The 20,113-nt window shown below is 45.0% G+C and overlaps 1 protein-coding gene and 1 long non-coding RNA gene across 2 annotated transcripts in view; one reads left to right on the forward strand and one right to left on the reverse strand.

The window, feature by feature from the left end:
* Positions 1–282: 282 nt before the first annotated feature.
* LOC141557749 (uncharacterized) lies at positions 283–7,137 on the forward strand. The gene is made up of 3 exons (XR_012486889.1): positions 283–973; positions 5,885–6,099; positions 6,907–7,137. It is a non-coding gene; the product is annotated as an uncharacterized LOC141557749 (long non-coding RNA).
* Positions 3,357–20,113, reverse strand: part of FIBCD1 (fibrinogen C domain containing 1) — a 58,210-nt gene continuing 41,453 nt past the window's right edge. The window contains exons 5-7 of the mRNA XM_074293890.1: positions 17,264–17,360; positions 7,130–7,309; positions 3,357–4,695 (exon numbers count right to left, since the gene is read on the reverse strand). Coding sequence (XP_074149991.1) covers positions 4,436–4,695; positions 7,130–7,309; positions 17,264–17,360 — 537 coding nt within the window. The 3' untranslated portion in view covers positions 3,357–4,435. The remainder of the gene's footprint in view (positions 4,696–7,129; positions 7,310–17,263; positions 17,361–20,113) is intronic.

The raw sequence follows: 20,113 nt of genomic DNA on the forward strand, positions 1-20,113 counted from the left end.
CTTCACCCTCCAGGCTTCCCGGGGGTAGCGGCCCGGCCTTCATTCGACGGCCAGTTGCTGAGGTCGGAGCAGGCGTCCCGGCTGCCGAGGCTGCAGGGCCGCGGAGATCGGGAGCTCGCCGCGGCCTTCCCCCGGCTCTCACCACCGGTCTTTGCTCCTCCTCCACCCCCCCGCCTCTCCTCCTGCGACGGCCAAAAAAGGGCAAGGCGCCCCCCGCGCCCCCCGCGCCCTCCGCTCCGTGTGTGAATCAGTGAACGTCTGGCCTGGAGCTCTTGGGTGACCGCTCCGAAAAGCTTGGCGCTCCCCACGCGCGCTTCACGGGGGGCGGGGTTTGGTGTCCCGGCTCGGGACCACCTCCGCCTCTCTGTGGTCCGCCCTGGGGCTCGCCGCCTCAGTTCTACAGCGGAGGTGGGGAACTCCTTTGCTAGGTCCTTTAATTTAAAATTAGTCCGTAAATACATTTGGGCAGAGAAAGAAGCACAGAACCTGAGGCAAATAGGTCAGAGTGGCAGTCTTCTGATGGCTACCGGGGCAGAGGGGGTCCTGGGGGCTCGGAGAGTGCTGCTGTACCAGCTCCAGAAGGTTCTGCCAAGTGATTCCCGGACGCACTCCGCAAAGACCCGCCCGGCGGCGAGCAGAAAGGCTTTTGTCCCAACCCGGGCTTATCTATCACCTCCCCACCCCCACCACCATCTCTCCAGAAACTGGCTCGGGGAGGAGAGACATCTGTGACTGGGGGACGGCGCCCTGACAAGGTGCAGATCCTCCAGGTGTGAAGTGGGTGGGGACGGCCTTGGGACTCCCGACTTGACAGCTGCCAGACCAATGAAAACCCCCCTTTGGGTGCAAATCCACGGGCCTCCGCGAAGACCTCCCGGAGAGGAGGGAAAGGCCAGGTCCGGGAGAACGGGCAACTTGGCCCTTCCTTCTCTGCTCACCATCCAGTTCTGACCGACGCAGAGCCATGCTTAAGGTAAACAATGTGGCAGGCCTGAACTCCCGGGGAAAGGGCCCAGCCACTCCGTGCGTGAAATAGACCCGCGCACCCTTCCGAACCCCAGGCAAACTTTCCTCCGCGCCCCTTCGGGCTTTGTTAGGTTCCAGCAGAGAGAAGCTTATTTTCTGTTTCCTGGAAACGCAAAGGGTTTTGTGGGAGCAGGTGGGGGCGCCCGTATAATGACAGGGGAAGAAAACCCCTTCTTTCATGAACCTCCACCCTTCGTGGAGTGCAGAGCTGAAAGCAGCAATCCTCTCATCCAAGACCTCCTAATCTGGGGTCCATGAAGAGATATCAAGGGATCCGTCAAATTAATGGGAGAAAAAAATTTATGCCTTTATTTTCACTAACTTCAAACTGAAATTTAGCCCTTCCCCCAATCATTTTAAAACATTATTCCAAGGAGTCCCTCGGTTGTACCAAACTGCCAAAGGGGGACATGTCACAAATAGTCCCTTTACTAGTTCACCCATATTTTGATGATAAAGAACTGCTACTTAGAGAGGTCATATAATTTATCCAAGGTCATGCAGCAAGTTAGTAGCAGAGGCCAGGATAGAAATGCAAGCTCTCCGGCCTCCCAGATGAAGGCTTTCCCTCGCTACCTTGCTAGCCATGTTTACCTGATCACAACATTTTCCAGGGAATGGCATGTGTGCATGTGTGTGCATGTGCATGTGTGTGCGTGTGCATGCGTGTGTGTGCGCGTGCATGTGTAGTGTGTGTATGAAGAGGTTGGTGTTTGGGACGTGGTGTCTGAGCTTGAGTGAAAGTTTGAAATGACAGTTTCGTTCCTTCCAGCCTCCTTCTTCGCAGGTTGGCTCATTGCCCTTTTGAGACACTCTTTACCTACAACCTGAGTTCTCTGTCATGTAATTTTTTCACTCATTCCTGCAAAAAGAGCCTCATCTTGTAAGGGAGATGCTGCATCTCCCTTCTGCTTCTGCTGCTCCCTTCTCTGGGTCTTTCTGCTCCCTGCCCTTGGTCATCGCCTGACCTCTCTGCCCCTGGTGGTCAGCAAATCATATTTCACCTGGGACGAGGAAACGCCCTGAGAGCAGAAAGAAGATGCAGATGGAAACACTGGCCGAAATTTAAGTCAGAGGCCATGGGTTCTAGTCGTGGCTCTAGCGTTTCTGGGACTCGTGACCTTCGGTTAATAGTTTCATTTTATCGGGTCTCAGGTTCTGCTGTAAGTGAAGAGGTCGGGCTGGGTGATCTCTGAAGGCCCTTGCAGACCTGTCCCTTAAATCCTAGGAACCTGGAAGGCTCCTTCCCCCCCTTTCAGAGGCCTGCTGGTGCTAATCCCTGTGAGCAGGGGGCAGGGCTCCCTGCACTTCCAGGGAAGGTGACTTCAAAAGAAGCAGAGGAAAAAAATACCCACATCCCTGACAACCGAACCATGACTACTTCTGCCTGCTAATGAGGGTTAGGATGCCGGAGGGAAGTTCCTGGCTGAGGGAATTTCTGTCAACCTGGACCCACAGTCTGCAATCACAGCAGGAAGGGTTGGGTTGGGGCTCCCCCCCTTGCTTTTTAAATGAGGAACACGAGGCTAGGAGGGCTACAGGTTCCTGCTCTGGAGCCCGTGGACTCAGAGCCTGGTCCACGGAGGCAGAAATCACGGGGACAGGAAACAAGGGAAAGGAGGGATGGAGCTCACCGAGCCCAGGAATGAGGGACCTGCCCCAGACAGTCACGCTCGTCCAGCAGCGCCCAGGTCAGGGGCAGGTCCAAATGCCTCCTGGCCCGAGGCCAAACCTCTCCACCACAAGCAGGAGGGAAGAGGCGGGCACACAGCCCGTTCGGGAACATCTGGGCTCGGCCCCAAGCAGCTTGTGTGGATAACCGCCTCCTTGGCGCAGAAGAAAAAGAACTTGCCCAGACTGGGGAGTCTTTCACTGCAGAGTCTGGGGACATAGCAGCAGGCATGAAAATACCCAGCTCGACCTGCTTCTGCTGCATGCTTCTGGGGGAGACCTAAGCAGCTTTTCCATCTCGCTCTCCAGCCCACTCCAGCCCACCTCCATGCTCGCCTCTCCATCTCTCTCCCGTTGGGTTAATGCTCTCCCAGAGGACAGACCAATGCAGGGAGCTCCCATAACAGGGTTGGCCCAAATAAACGGCCCATGTGGGAGAGGTACCAGAGCAGAACGAAGAGGGAGGTCTCTGAGGTCTGGGCTTCTTAAAGGAGTAAGGGTCTGCCGTCTGAGACTGAAGGAGATGCTTCCCCACCTCTGCAAGGCCAGGGGCTGGCCTGTCACCCTCCAGCCTGGCCCAACCTCCCAGGCTCTTTGGTCAAGGGGCTGCCTTGCCCCAGGGTCAGTCTGAGAGCTGGCCATTTTCACACAGCAAGAAGAGAAAGAAGCTACAGATCAGTGCCCAGCCTGGCTGCAGCCTCTTCTCAGCTACAAGATCAGCCACAAGGCTGGAGGTGAACTTCTGGGCAAGGATGTTGAGAAGAGGTCCAGCCTGGGAACCCTGTCTGCAGAGAAGATCTGGGTGGGCCGAAGGGCTGGAGACTTGCATGACGCCTGAAGGTCCACACTAGTCTCAAGGTGCACAGCAAAACAACCTCTCCCTGCCTCTTTGCCCAGTCCCTCACCATCTTGTGCTTTTTGATCTGCCCCATCATACTTGCCTAGGTGCTTGGGAACCCTCTCTACAACCTCTGCCAATCTCCTGGCCCCAGGGGCACTACTTTTATTTACAGGCCCAGGCCAACCTCTATTCACCATTGTCAAGTCAGAGATCAGATGAGGGGGAGAACTTCTGAAGGCTGACCTGGCTGGATTCAGGTCCCAACAGAAGAGATCCAAACAAAAACATGCATATTCCTTACTTCATGGCTCCTTTCTGGGTCCTTTCAGACTTTTCCCCTCAAACATCATCTGTTTCTTACTGCCCCCCATATCCCATCTTCTCTTCTTTTGTACCTCTAACTCTGGTGGAATCTATTATTACCATGGCATCTATACAGGAAGACAGAATTTTGACAAATCCAATTAGAGCCAAACCAGGCAAAAATACCAATTGGATGAGTAAAAATCTAGGGCAGGTATAAAATATGGATCTTAAAGTCATCTTCATAGTTATGTCTATACCTAGAGATAGCTACCAGTGTGTGAATATATGTGTATGTATATATATATAAACACCCTGATAGATAGATATATAATTTTTTTCCAACTCTAAAATTTACCTCCCACCAGCTTATATAGAGGAAAGTTTTAGAGTTCTGAAATTGAAAAAGTCGTTGTTTCTGGCTTTTCTCAACTCTTTGCCTGTGGGACCACATCACCATTGGGAAAACAGTTCACCCTGACTTATGGACAAAATAACACACGAGTTTGGGGAGAAGATGGAGGGCAAAGTAGCAAGGGCAGGAGAAGAAAGAGGGAGCTGAAGGAGGATGGGGCCGGAGCTGGCGGTCCCAGTCTAATTTTCCTCTCTGACTGGTCGGATCTTCATCTCAGTGAATTTGAGCGAATACTGCCATCCCGTCCAGGACGACCACTCGATGCCATCTGCATAGGAAGAGTGGTGACCCCTGAGGTACTGACCATTGAGGTTGGAGGTGTGGCAGTTACGGTACCACCAGGCCCCATGGTAGAAAGCGGCACAGTTATTCTCTGAGTGATCGTTGTCCTGGTCCTTGGTGGTGAACTTCATACCATTGTGTTTCAGGAAGGAATCACCTGTATCCCAACACACACACATACACACAAATAAAACCCAGATAAAAGTAGTAGTTCACATTTCTTTGGGGCTTCAAGGTTTTCAAAGCTATTTTCCACAGAAACTCTATGGAATGAGAGACTCTAAGTGTTATCTACATTTTAAGGTGGAAGACACTTTTGTTCAAAGGGTAGTGAATAGAATATTTAACCTGGAGTTTGGAAGAAATTGGTTCAGATATTACTTCCTATTAATTATCTTGGTGACCTTAGGCAAGTGACAACCTTTCTAAGCATAATAAATAGAGCTGGAGTAAGTTCCCTTCTGACACTAAATTTGTCACCTGTGATTTACCCATGAACCTATCCTACCATCTACCCTACCCAACATCTCATTTGCTTTCTGAAGTGATGTGATGGGCTGAGCTAGAGCAGGCACTGGAATGGAAATCACAGAACTTCAGATCTATAAAGGAACCTTAGTCATCATCTCATCCAATCCTCTCCCTTCACCTGAGTGAGAAGCTCAGTGAGGGCCAAAAAAGGAAGGAAGCATTAGTTCACTAAACTGTAAGGTCTGTTAAGACAGGGACTTCATTTAAAATTTAATTTTCCTTATTTCTTTTCAGGTATCAAAAATGATAATTTTTCTATACACAAAAACTCACACAAAATGCTAAACACATAAGACTCCCAAGTACTCACTGACAGAAAACCTTAAAGAATCAGCAATAATAATGTATAACTTTGGTTATACTGTCTCAGGCAGTGGAGATAAAACAAGCAAAACACAAGTCAGTTTGTGGGATGGCTAAGTCAATATTTCACATTTTATCTTAGTCCCACACTTTCCTTTACAATTCCATTCAGATGTGTGTCATTTGGCAAGCTAAACCAGGGATTAGGTTTATCCTCTCCTGCAGGAAGTAGTCTAGTGGATATCTAGAAGCAACTTCTCTAGTATATCCAGCACTAGTTGAGGACCCTAGCTCTCTTAACCCCTCCAACTGTCTCCAAGCCTGGAAATAACCATCTCAGTATCACAATTCAAAGGCAAAATTCATCAGGCAAAAGAAGCAGAGCAGTAGCAGTAGCCAGAGACCTAGGCTAAAGTGGACCTCATCCTTTCTAAGAAATTTCATTTCCTTCCAAACTCTATATATTGATGGTTACATCCCTTTTAAAATGCAATTAAATTCATATTTATCAGGTATCAAGAGCTACATGCAAGGGATTCTGATAGCACTGGGGAATTCCAAGACAAAGAAGAAAAACAGATCTTGCCCTCAGATACAACATGTGCCTCTTGTGCCACATCTGAGATCATCTGAAAAACACAGAACACTAACATCCACGGTAACCCTGAAGGGCTTGTGTAGGAGAAGACACCCAAAATGACAACTGGTTTGACTTCTTCAGATAAAGGTCAGTGTGTAGTGTTTTTTTTTTTAATACAAGGTTCTTCTGGATAAAGCCTTACACTTCCTTCTTAGCCCCTATTCCCTGTACCCTATACCAGATAAATCCTGTCAAGACAGACCCCAGAATTCTCACCCTAGAGAGTCAGGATCCACCAACAGTCTTCATGACTATTTGCATTCAGGAAGGTGGCCAGATGTGACACTGAGATCCAGTCTTAGTCCATCCATTCATGGTCACCTCTGAACTGGCCTGATGGACTTGTTTCCTTTTGTAATACAGCTCTGAAATAACTCACTGGACAAGCTTTAGCTCTAGGTCATCATCAGGACTACAGAAACCTTGGCGGGAAGAGGGTATGAGTGTGTGTGGATTAATAGGCTTCAACCCCAGGGAAGGGAAAGGAGGAGAAAAATAATCCAGGAGACAGTGGAAAGAAGTATGCATGGCTGGCAATGGTCTAGAGCAACTCTCAATGCTCATGGGGTCAGCCTTCCTAGAAGAATTCAGAGGGTGGTCTCATCACAGTAAACAGCTGAAAATGGGTGAAAATGAACATGTAGGTCAGATTAAAAGCCTAAGAGGAAAAGAGACAGTCAGGGCTAGGTAGCCTTAGCCCCATAGAAATGGCAGAAAGGAAATAGAAGGGACTAAAGCCCCTGAATAGAGAAGTAGTACCAGCTTCCCCTCCTCCACCCATTGCTTCTTTGAACTACTGCCCATCCTACTTAGTCTCCCACTTGGTGATTATCTTGATTTGCTCCTGTACTCTTAGCATAATTCTGCCTTTGTGCTTATGTTTCTTCTTACTAGGGTCTAGATTTAGAAAAGAGCTTTTAGCTCAAGCACCAAAGCATAACAGAAAAGAACTCTGTTGATGAGGAGAACATCTATCCAAAATACATCTATTTCTGCCTGGATACTCTCTTCAACTCCATCAATCCAACATCCATCACTGTATGATTCTGATGCAAATTTCTTGCTCCAAAAATATCCAAACTGGACCCTGCTGAGCTAGCCCAACACTAAACCATACCCGCAGTGCCAGAGTAATCAGCAATGGTGATTGGGTAGCCGTCTTCCTCTGGATCCACAGAGAACAATCCCACAGCAAAGTTTCCATAGTGGGCATAGGCTGTGCCGTTGTCAAAGTCCTCCAAGTCTATATGTAGCTCATAGGTGGCCTGCATGGTCAGAGCATGAATCCTTTTGAGCCCTAAGAACAAGGGAGACAAAGGAGGAAAAGAGTTGGGAATCTGTGAGGGAGTTGAGCACATCACGGGAATTAAGGAACAATACAAACCAAGCTCTCTAGCTAGAGAAAGCAGAGCTGTGCTCTTGAGTGGAAATGGGTACTATAGCCATTCCTTTATCCCTGATACTACTTCCTTCTGCCTATATGTTGCTGTTCAGTCAACTGAAGGTTTGCAGAGCTATTGTGCTGACTTCATTGTTGGATGTCTGTGAAACTTAGACACTTGCCAGGGCCTTGCTGAGAATCTGAACTGCTTCTACTGAAATGTCTTTTTAGGACAATTCTGAAGATCACCTGGAAAGATAAAGTACCAGACACTTTCTTCAGCTGCATTGCTAAGCATTCAAACTCTGGTGGGCTGGACACATACTTGAATGTCAAAAATGCATTGGGAGTTCACACAAGGCAAGCACAGAGACAGTGGGACATTCTCAAGATCTCGCTAAAGAACTTCAGTGTTAATGGTGATTCATGGGAGACACTGACACCAGATGGCCCAGGATGGGGTGTCCCCTTTAAACTGCTTTATAAGCAATGCAAAATCACAGAAGCACGAAGAAAACATGAGATGTTCAAAACTAGAGACATCTCCATCCCAAATGTTCAAACAGACTGTGGCTGGCCTGTAGCCTTTGGAACTTGTATGGGTCTGATTAACCACAACCAAAACATAGCATATCTTGGCTCCGGCATCATCATGTCATTTTGTTCCTCTTTGAGCATGAAGGAACAACAAACAATACATTCTTCAATCATTTTTCAGTTGTGACTGACTCTTCATGACCCTATTCAGGGTTTTCTTGGCAAAGATAATGGAGGGGTTTGCCATTTCCTTCTCCAAGTCATTTTATGGGCAAACAGGCAAATGGGCAAACAGGGTTCAGGCTTTTGCTCGGGGTCACATAGCTGAGTGTCTGAGCCCAGATCTGGACTCAGGAAGATGAGTCCTCCTGACTCCTGCCAAGCACTCTGTCCACTGCACCACCCAGCCGCCCACTTCTTCCTGTGTGTGTCTATTCATAATGAATATGTTGCCAGGGAGAAGAAAGTAATCTCTGGGCCCTCCTCCTTCAGTTTCCTCTCTTCCTTGAAGATTTTTGTTAAATGGTAATTATGAAAGAGAGGGAGCATGGATGGAACACTGGTTTTAGAGTCAAGAAGATCTGGCTCAGGGTTCAAGCATTCCCTCCGAGGCACACTCACCTGTGACCAGGTGCAAACCGATAACCTCTCAATCCCGAGGCCTAAACGTTACAGGTGAGTTGCCACTGGCTGGTGGAGAGAGTTCTTTACTCCTAGGAAACCCCAAGTATATGCCCCAAACCAAAACCAAACCCTTACCAAAACTTCTTGTGGATTATTGATCTATTTTATTTTTGTTTTGAAAGGCAATTGGGGTTAACTGATTTGCTAGGAAGCATTAAGAATCTGAGGCCACATTTGAACTCAGGTCCTACCTCCAGGGCCAGTGCTCTATCTACTTGGCCATCTAGCTGCCCCTATAAAACTATTTTAGAATGGATTTATAGGATTATAAAATGATAGAGCTGAAAGTAACCTTAAACCCTATAACACTAGAGTGCAATGGGGCCATAGACCATAGATCATTAGAGCTAGAGGAGACCTTAAAATCTAGAATGGTAGAGGTAGAAGAGATAACAAAATGAAATGTTAGAAACTTTAAACCATTTTATTGGAATTGTTAGAATAGAATTATTATATTATATTATATATTATATTAGAATAGAATTAATAGAATATTTGAATATTAAAACTGAAAGGGACCTTAGAACATAGAACAGCAGAGCTAGAAGGAACTTTAGCGGTCCACTATTCAAATCCCTTTCCTCATTTCACCTCCACTTTATATTTAGGAAAATTGAGATCTGGAGAGAGGAAGTGACTTCTTTATGTTAATACAACTGTCATCATTAGTAGTACAAATGGGACTAAAACCTCTTACCTCTGCTTCCATATAGCCAAATCATAACAAATTATTTTTAGGTAAGCACTTGGTTAGGAGTTATTCTCCAAATTTATCAATGTTAAGATAGTGACAGCGGAGGGGGTTGCTCATAATTGCTCACAGTTGCCATGGTCTTGTAATACCTCAAATTCCTTTCTAAATGTTTCCAGGGAAGCAGAATAGTGGACAATCTAATGTCCCTTCTGTGTCCTCAGATCCCCGTTAGCTCTGATAGACTATATTCTATAGTTTTTGATGTCCTCAGGTTTTAAAACTCCTTCAAGTTCTAATATTCCATTTAAAGGTCTCTTTCAGCTCTAAAAATTCATCTCCTTTCCTCAGTCTGTCTTTCTCTCCCTTCTTTCTTTTAGCATGCTCCACATCAGCATAGGGCTGACTTCATCAGTAACTGCATGCGTGAGCACACACACATGCACACATAACTACCCCCCACATACAGCTTTCCTGCTGGTTTGATTAGCTCTTGATTAAGAGGCCATTTAATTAAACATCTTATGAGTTATCAGCATCGAGTGACATTTCATCAGTGAGGTTTACATCTCTCTCAGTCTCTCCCTCCTGTCTGTCTTTCTAGAACTTTAAGCCCTGTGCTTTTAATGTGTGCATTTTAATGGAAAGAGAAGAAAGCAAGAATCTTCACCACTTTTAGCTTCAGTGAGGAACCTGCCACCTTTTACTTACAACTGAAAGAAGACAAAATGTCTAGGTTAGTAGTTCCCAATTCTTTGTTACAGCCAATAATCTGCTGGTTTTGACCTCTAATATGTTAAACCCTTGCTATACTTGGTTCTCTCTCCCATGATGCCTTGGGGCGTGTGGTAGTCTTGGGTCCAAAAAGAGAGGTAGTTTCGGGAGAAGAGAGCTGCATTTTATAAATAAATATTCTCTAAGAATGCTATGTGACTGTGACTCACGGAAGCTAACAAACTCTCTGAAGAATTAAAATTACAGGTCATCTAAAGAACAATGGACAGGCAACAACATGTGACTAATGAAGAACTGTGAAAGAGAAAGGCTATGATTCAAAATAAGTATGGGTATTAAAGGAGATAGGGCAGTCATCGGAGATGGAGAAAGATCCATTGACAGGAGAGAGAGAGAGAGAGAGAGAGAGAGAGAGAGAGAGAGAGAGAGAGAGAGAGAGAGAGAGAGAGAGAGAGAGAGAGAGAGAGAGAAGAAGAAGAAGAAGAAGAAGAAGAAGAAGAAGAAGGAGGAGGAGGAGGAGGAGGAGGGAGGAGGAGGAGGAGGAGGAGGAGGAGGAGGAGGAGGAGGAGGAGGAGGAGGAGGAGGAGGAGGAGGAGGAGGAGGAGGAGGAGGAGGAGGAGGAGGAGGAGGAGGAAGAGGAGGAGGAGGAGGAGGAGGAAGAGGAGGAGGAGGAGGAGGAGGAGGAGGAGGAGGAGAGGAGGAGGAGAGGAGGAGGAGAGGAGGAGAGGAGGAAGAAGAAGAAGAAGAAGAAGAAGAAGAAGAAGAAGAAGAAGAAGAAGAAGAAGAAGAAGAAGAAGAAGAAGAAGAAGAAGAAGAAGAAGAAGAAGAAGAAGGAAGAAGAAGAAGAAGAAGAAGAAGAAGAAGAAGAAGAAGAAGAAGAAGAAGAAGAAGAAGAAGAAGAAAAGAAGAGGAGGAGAGGAGGAGGAGAGGAGGAGGGAGAGGAGGAGGAGGAGGAGGAGGAGGAGGAGAGGAGGAGGAGGAGGAGGGAGGGAGAATGCATTGGATAGCCCATATGCTATCCATATGGTTTCCATGAACTGTTCATTTCTAGAGGAAAGCTACCAGCATCTTAGATGGACCCTTTTCTGGGGGATTTATGGAAGATCATGAGTGAGTGAGAGTTGTAAAGCAGGGAAAAGCATAGGTGATCACAATTGGATACACTGGGAAGAGGTACATCAGTAAAATCACAGAGTCTTCAAAATATCAAAGAAATAAATGTACTGATCACTAATCACAATTCTGATATTAATTTATGACAGCACATAGCTTAATGAACCAACTGTTCAAAATGTTTGCCATTAGTGCCTATGCATTTCTGAGATTGATGTAGCATAAGCTGACCCACATGCATATACATTTCTATATTTCCTCTTCATTCTCCCCATCTTGTAGGTCAGGTGTCCTCATAACCTTTAACTTAAACTCATTATGTGATCAGCAGTAGCCATTTGGTTATTTGCTTCAAATATACTTCTCCAGTGGCTGAATTTTCTGTTTTCCAGCAAATCTTTAAAAGTCACTTATATAACACAAAAGTCAGTTGCTTTTCACGGACTCACTGAATTTTAGAATTAGAAGGGACCTCAATGGCCTGCTAGACCAATCCATGACTAACAGGAATCTCCACTCTCATTTATTTGACAAATGATCACCTCCTTAGCCTAAAGGCCTCCAGTGAGAGGGACCCCAGTGTTTCCTAATTATACTTTGGGACAGTTCCACTTATTAGGAGATTTGTCCCCGATATGGAGCCTGTTTTTTTTTTATCTTATAATATTTATCCTTTACTCCTAATTCTTTTCTCTGGAGCCAAGAAAAATAAGTCTGTCCTCCATGTCAGCCCTTCAAATAATTGAAAACAGCTATAATTCCACAATTTTGACTTTTGTCATGAATGTGATTACATGATAATGACTAAATTGCTCCCTAATCGCTCTTAGCTGGGGCAGCTTGGTAGTGGAATGAATAGAGTAACAGGCCAAGAGTCAGGAAGACTCCTCTTCCTGAGCTAAATCTGGCCTCAGATACTTACTAGCTGTGTGACTCTGGCAGAGTCACTTATCCCTGTTTACCTCAGTTTCCTCAAATGTAAAATGAGCTGGAGAAGGAAATGGCAAACCACTCCAGTATCTCTGCCAACAAAACCCCAAATGGGGTCTTGAAGTTGGATGGGACTGAATTAACTGAACAACAAAAAATTGCTCTTATCATAAAATAATATTATTTGATGATTGTTCTTGCACTTGGGTTTTAAGCATTTCAGGATGAAAATTGCATCTTTTTTTCAAAATCTAAAACAAGCCATATGACTTTCTAGTTGTTCTCTTGCTTTTGCTCAGAGGCTGCCTGACTGTAGGAAGAGGGGAGAAGAAAGTTTGTGACCACATTTCTCCGTCCGATCACAAACCCACATCCCTTTGCTTTCACTACTTCAACCATTTAAACTTCAGTGCCATTCTTTACAAGGTTAGCCCCAGAATCCCTTCTAAAAGCACCCTTCAGGTCCTCCTCTTGGCTTTGCCCTAGCTTCATGCTTTTCCAGCATTAAACCCTCTTTTCTTCCACAGTTGCTACATTCTGCCAGCATTCATTCATTCATTCATTTAGTAAAAATTGACTAAGAGCCAATTGTGTTCAGGGCACTGTGAAGGAAGGGCTGCAGAAATGAACACACACACACACACACACACACACACATACACACACACACACATACACACACACACACATCTTCTCCTTCCTCTCCATCTCCCCCCCCCCCCCACAACAACACACATACTTTAAGGAGCTTACTAATTTGGACCAGGATAAGACATAATAATATAAAGAATGTGTTAAGTATGTAACACTAGGCAAGTCCTTTGACCTCTCCCAGTTTGAGTTTCCTCATATGTAAATCACTCTAAGTGGCCAGAAGGGAATTCCGGGGGGGGGGCAGGGGAAGCCCCCCCTCCTGAAACATCTCCCCCATTAGCCTGTCCCTAATGCCTAGATATCTACTTTTAATGAGTCAATCTTTTGGGTTGAACATTGCTCACTCCCTTGAGCCTCTCAAAATGCAAATTCTCATGTTGCAAACTCCTGAATGTGAATGAATTTATTATATGCTTTAGTCCCAAGGATGCTGGAGCAAGAAAGCTCTGGGTGTCTTGGGGGGAAATGAGGAGGTCTGCTGAAAACGAAAATGATTAATGCTAAGTACAAATTTGGAAGGCAGTGTAGTGTAATGGAAAGAGCATTAGTTTAAGGGGTCAGAGGACCTCATTTTAAAATCCTGACCCTGCCAACTACCACCTGGGTGACCAAGCCACTTATTGTCTCTGGAGTTCAGCTTCTTAATCTATAAAGATTAAATCTCCTTGCTATCTGTGTGACTCTGGGCAAGTCACTTTGGACCCTGGGCCCAATTTCCTCATCAGTGAAATGAGAGGGTTGGACTCTGTCACCTTGAAGGCCTCTTCCATCCTTAAATATTCCATACCACAATCTGGAAAGGCTTCTTCCAGCTCTGAATCTATGATCCAGCTAGCTCTAAGTTCAAGGGACCTTAGGGACCACGGCTCTAAGAGATGGTGAGCCATAAATCTGTCCTATCTTGCTCACAGATTTTCCAAGGGCTGAGGTGCCCCTTGCATTCCTGGAGTAATAGCTCTGTTCTGCAGGAGTTGAGAAATTATTTTAAATATTATTTTCTTCCCTGGTCATACCAGCTTCTCCCCCCACCCCCCATCCCTTTACTCCTTAAGAGGAGAAAAAAAAGAAGGGGAGGAGGGAAGGGAAGAAAGGGCTGATTTCTCCACTCTCCATGCTTGCTCTCTCTTCTCTCCAGCCCCTTATTGATTTGTCCTTACTGCTTCCCACCCTGGTCCCCGTCACCTTTACATGGTTTAATTAACTGCTCCTTCATTCCCTTGCTCCCAGCCCCTCCTCTGGGCTCGGTGTTCCAGCCGTCCCCTGGCTCCCCGGGAACTCAAATTAAAAGACGCTGGGCGAGGAAGAGGTGTATGGGGGGGGGGGAATGGGGAGAGATGGGTGGGCTTAAAAATAAATAGCCCACCGCACACCGATGGGAAGTTTGCGGGGGTTTGTGTGGCGGAGCTGCCGCCCCTCTCGCTTTGACATTCACATCAGGGCTCCCGGCGCCTGCCAAGAGCTAATCAGGGCCCGACTAAACGGCTCCTTCCCGCACCTTTTCGAAGCTGCGGATAGATTTCAATTAAGATGCCTTAATACCAGCGCCGCAGCCAGAACAGCTCCAATCTGCTGCAAAGGGAGATGGGGGAAGGAGATGCCGGGGAGCGCGCACCTTGTCTTCCCTCCCTCCCCTCTTCCCCCCTCCCCTCCCTCTTCTTTTTTCTCTCCCCTTCTCAGCACACCGCTTCCCTCAAGGACCTTTTGTCCCCTCCCTGGGAGTGCAGAGAAGTGAAGAGCCCTGAGCTGCAGCTGCCACCTTAGCTGCTATTATCTCCCCTTCTCTCTTCTCCCGGGCCCCGGGGTGTTCCGCGCAACTACCACTCGGGCCGACGGTCCCGGCTCTAACCCATTCTGGTCCCACCTGCCTCTCCATCCTTATCTCCCGCAGTCCCCCGGGGGAGTCTGCCGCCCCAGTCCGCCCGCTCTCCTCTCCATGTTTCCCTCTCCCTCCCTGGTGATCGCGGCTCTCCTGCCTGCAGGACTCCGCTTCTACCAGGGGTTCAGAACCTGAGATTCATAGATTTCAGGGGTTCGTGAACTCAGAGCAAAAAAAATTCACATTTTAATTTTTGCTACCTTGTAACTGAAAGGTACCACTTCGTTCAGTCATGAGCAAAGGCAACAAACCACGGGAGTGGCTAATAACTGCGGCACTGTCACCAACAGAAATCACAGCGGTTTTCTTTTTCTTTTTTGCTGGGTTAAGTGACTTGCCCAGGGTCACACAGCTAGGAAATCTTAAGTGTCTGAGGCCAAATTCGAATTCAGATCCTCCTGACTTCAGGGCTCAGATATTTTCATATCATGATACAGTTGTTGCAGATATCTTGAAATATCATTCATGCTCACAACTACTTCAAATTACTTTAGTTGTTAGACCCCCTTCTATCAGACCCAGATGGCTCTGGAGGGGAAAGTGAGGCAGGTGACCCTCACTTCCTTCCAATTCACTTGCTTGTCATGGCATCCACTCCCTGATGTCATGGTCTTCTTCAAGAATCACAACAACTATAACAGAAATGTGTGGTGTTTTTTTTTTTTTTTTAATTTTTATAACTGGATTCTTTAAAAATTAGTTTCCATTGTAATTCTATATATTGTATTTTATATATTTAAAAGTATTGTTCCGAAATGAGCTCCTTAAGCTTCACCAACCTGCCCAAGGGGCCCATGATATTAAAAAAAAAAAAAAAAAAAAAAAAAAAAAGATTAAGATCCCTTGACCTATGCCTTTACTGAGACTGGCAAAGCCCAGTTTCCTTCTCTTGCCCTCTCCAAAGACTACTCTTTCTTTGAGGTCTAAGTCACAGTCCACCTCCAGATCACCATTCCAGCTCACACAGACAGATCTTATACTCTTCCAACTTATTTGGGTTTGTGGTCTGCATTGTGACCTGGACTCCATATTTCCTTAGAAGATTAAACTTCAGAGAAAGAAACTTTTCCCCTAATGCAGATAAACAATGTTCTAGAACTTAAAAATCTCAGATGATCACCTTGGGGTGGAACTAAAAAGCAAGTGCCTTATTCAGGACCACACAGTCAGTCTGAATCAGAGGCAGGACTTGAACCCAGGTCTCCCTGACTTTATCCACTATACCATACTGCCTGTCACAAGGATCATAGAATCATAGCTCTAGAGGCATTCTAGTCCCACCCCATGATGAGGAAACTGAGGCGGTTAAGTGACTTGCCTAAAGTAGCATAAGTAATACTTATCAAAGGGAAGATTTGAATCTGGATTCTCCTCAGTTCCAGACCCAGCTCCCTATCCATTGCAGCCAAACTGCCTGTCATGGTCTTTGTTACCGATTTGGACATTAACTAAATATGGCCTTGTGATCATTCATCTTATTATCTAATTTCTCAGACATTCATCCCCTGTCTCTCCAAGCAGACTATCAGCTTTTTGAAGGCAGGATTTGTTTCAAACCGATGGACCCCACACTGGGCACTTAGTGGAGGCTTAACAAGGACTTTTGGGGCAGCCAGGTGGCTCGAGTCAGGAAGTCCTGAGTTTACATCGGGCCTCAGATACTTCCTAGCTTTGTGATCCCCACAAGTCACTTATCCCAGTTTGCCTCAGTTTGCTCATCTATGAAATGAGCTGGAGAAGGAAATGGCAAATCACTGCAGCATCTCTGCCAAGGAAACCCCTAAGGGAGTCCTAAAGAGTGAGACATAATGAAACAACCAAACTAAACACACCACACATGGTTGCGGGTGAATATAGGAGTCCGACAGCATTTAGGAGCCTCCTCCCACAAAGAAGCCCTTTTCTACCTGCTTACAGCCACCACCCTCTCTCAGAGGTCTCAGTCTAACTGAGGCTGCTCCCATTAGGGATGAAGGCCAGGTAGCAACTGAGGCAAAGGATCTCCTCTTTTACCTAGTCCAAAAAAATCTAAATAAATAAGTAAAGGTAGGAGGAAAGTGTCTGGAGCCCCTGCTAGGAGGGCACAATTCCTGACTTTTGGTTCTTTTGGTCACTGTCATCCCTCCTTCCTTTCATACCATTAGCTTTCATGAGTTCTTCCCTTTACATCTAACAGATATTAAATAACATTTGATATAAAGTATTTTACAAACATTAAAGGGGCTATATAAATGCTAATGATTAATATTATTATTATTCCACAAAAAGGAGATTTCAGGACCACACATACAATAGGGTAACAGCCCTATTTGGGAGTTAGGAGATCATTGGATTGAAGAGATTTTGCAAACTATCTCTGTCTTCTTATCCTGGTTCTGCTACAAACTCAACTTAGTTTCTTTATCTTTCAATTGGAGATAACAACACCTATCCACTGTATTTCATAATGTACTTGAAGATAGCATTTGAAATTATATTCACGAAAACATTTTGAAAATGATAAAGCCTTGTATAAATGCAGGAGATTTTTATCATTCTCTCATTTATGTTTTCAGCTATTAAGTGAACTCCCCCCTATGCAGAGTGGACAGGATCCCTCAGAGGGAAATGATCAGAGTTGACGCTGCCGCAGGTCCACGGGGATGCGTACCTAGCCAGTGTTCTCCCGTGAGTTTGCCGAAGCCATCCCTGTACGCCTCCCAGCCGCGGAAGAAGTTGACGGAACCATCCTCCCGACGCTGAAAGACCTGTGAAAGAGAACCCAGTGAGGAGGGAGAATGAAATACTGGGATCCAGGAAAAGACATGAAAGCCCTCCCTCCCCCATATCCAGATGACAAGCCAGGAGAGCTGCCATCAGCCTGTGGGCTATGGGGTCTAGGCTGACAGTGTGATGTGGCCTCCAGCTAAGCTCAACTCTCTCAAACTTCTTTCCCTAATGAAGCTTTGTTTATTGGCAAGTGTTTCTGAAAAGGCTCTGAGCCAGTTGCATCTGCTCTATCTGGTTAACTTGTAAATCACAGCTGAATCTCTGTCCTGGGCTCCTTCGAAAGGACCTGAGTTCAAATTCGACCTCTATCATTTGCTCCCCGTGGGACTTTGGATCAGTCAGTCACTTAATCCCCTTACATCCCAGCTTCCTTATCTGTAAAATATATTGGATTCGATGGCATTTGAGATCTATGTAGAACAACACTCTGGCCTTATGGTCATTCATAGTTTCATTTAAGAAAAATCCAGAGACCTGATTCTGCTACTGACTCATTGGAGACCCTCTTTGAGCCTCAGTTTCTCCATCTGTAAGATAAGGAAGAGGGATGAAATATTCTCAAGGCCTCTTGCTTTCAGAAAAAAATATGCTATTAATATATATATATATTCTTTCCTTTGACAAATAACAAGAGGCTGAAATCTCCTCTCATGTCTCCTAACTCCCAAAGGGCCCCATCTAATTACATGACATGCCAACAGCCAAACTGCCTTGGCAAAAGTGCCAGTGGTCACTAAGGGAGCCAGGGATGGAGAGTCTCCCTGGGAAGAATGAGAGAAGAGAGGAAAAGGGAAGCCCAAGTCTCTGGCCAAGGTGTGCCTGGAGTGCCAATGAGCCCCTCTAGTGCCTGCAGAGCTTCCTTTTAATAACATCCTTGATTTGGGACTTGGGAATCCCAGTGGCTAAATTGCTTTGAAATAAATGCCATGTCGGTTTGTGCCAGAGTTGACTTGAGTATTTACAAGATTCACTGACAATTCTGTTCTTTTACTTGTTACACACTCACACATACACATGTGCACACGCCAAATCTTTCCCATTACCCAGTGTTTTCCTTCTTGTGTTACTTTGACATTTATTTATCAGAAGTGGGATAAGTATTAGTTAGCATTCCTCACTGAGATCCTGTCTACATATGTGTATGCCCAATGATTCTGAGAGTCACAGCATCTGGGCTGAAAGAGATCTTAAAGTAATCTAGTTTTACAAATGAGGAAACTGAGGCCTTGTGAGGAGAAAAGAATGACCCCAGTTAATGGAACTCCCATTCTTCTTATCGAATGAACTGATTCGGGTCTGATTTTGTAACCTCAAACACTATTCTTTTTTGCAGACTGGAGCTTCCCAGACTCACTTGCTCCTGGACTGCTAATTTCTTTGGGGAAATGTCAAATTCCATTGTTTGGGCAGCTTTTACATGAGGAAAATGGAAGGAGATGACACATCTTTTTCTTGCTCTGGTACCTCAGATCCAATGAGACATTGAATTTTAAAAATCCTCAGAAAGGGCTGGTTCAGCATGGAAGAAAATCCGATAAGATTTGAAAAGATCTAAGATGTGAGAGGGAAAGGTATTGATAGCTGGAGATTTGAACCCTAAGCACGTGCATTTTTTAAAAAGTCCTAATCTTTGGCAGAAACACAGGGACCCAAAGGAGACTCTGGGTCCAAGTTTCTATTTGTAAAATGAGGGCATTGAAGTAGATCAGAGGTTCTTTCCCTTTTTTGTGCCAGTCTAGTGAAGCCTGAGGGCCCCTTCCCAAAAATTGCATTTGTTGCTTACATTCATAATTGAAGTAAATTCTAAATTACAATTAGAGGTTAATAAAAAAAAAAGATTTAATTTTTTTTCCCATCCAACTTTATGGATTGCCTGAAATGTATCCATTTAACCTCAGGTTAAGAACCCTTGTTCTAGATAATTTACAAAGTCCCTTTCAGCTCTAACATTCTGTTCTGTGTTCTGATATTGTATGTTCTAACATTCTATGTTTTATGCTCTGAGGTCCCTCTAGCTCCAACAGATATTCTATGTCCTAAACCATCATACAATTATATCATTCTTTGACCATATGGTACCTAGTTTATTCCCTTAGCTCTAGGTATATAGAAAGAGAATGTCTAATAGTTAATTTTTTAAAGATGAAATTGAATAAATATTTATTAAGTGTCATGTTAAGCACTGGGAACGCGAGTAAGAAAGGACACATAGCCCCTGTGCTCAAGGAGTTTACAATCTAGTGGAATTAATCTAATGGATTACAATCTAATGGATTACAATCTAAATGGAATTAATCTAAAAGGAAGCTAAGGTGATAATGGTGGAGTGGAATCCAAAGTACATCTAATAGGAAAGGGAGAGTTGGCTATGGTCCTGAGCTGCCCACATCTAATCATTTCCAAGGCTTATTAAACATATCTCAACTCTCTCTTGAATTGTCCCCTTCTCTCCACTCACACTATTCCCACCCTGATTCTACTTCCTTCAGTTCTCTTCTGTACTATTGTAGTAACTATCTTTCAAAAATTATTATTTATTTTTAACATCTTTTAACTTGGAGTTCCAAATTTTGATTCTATTTTTATTATTATTTAGTTTTTCCAAATACATATAAAGATAGTTTTCAACATTTACTTTGTGTTCCAAATTGTTATTCCTCTACCCCTTACCTCCCTTCTCCCCAAGACATGAAGCAATCTGCTATAGGTTAAATATGTGCAGTTCTTTTAA

The sequence above is a fragment of the Sminthopsis crassicaudata genome, chromosome 2, assembly GCF_048593235.1.
Source record: "Sminthopsis crassicaudata isolate SCR6 chromosome 2, ASM4859323v1, whole genome shotgun sequence".
NCBI classification, from domain to species: domain Eukaryota; kingdom Metazoa; phylum Chordata; class Mammalia; order Dasyuromorphia; family Dasyuridae; genus Sminthopsis; species Sminthopsis crassicaudata.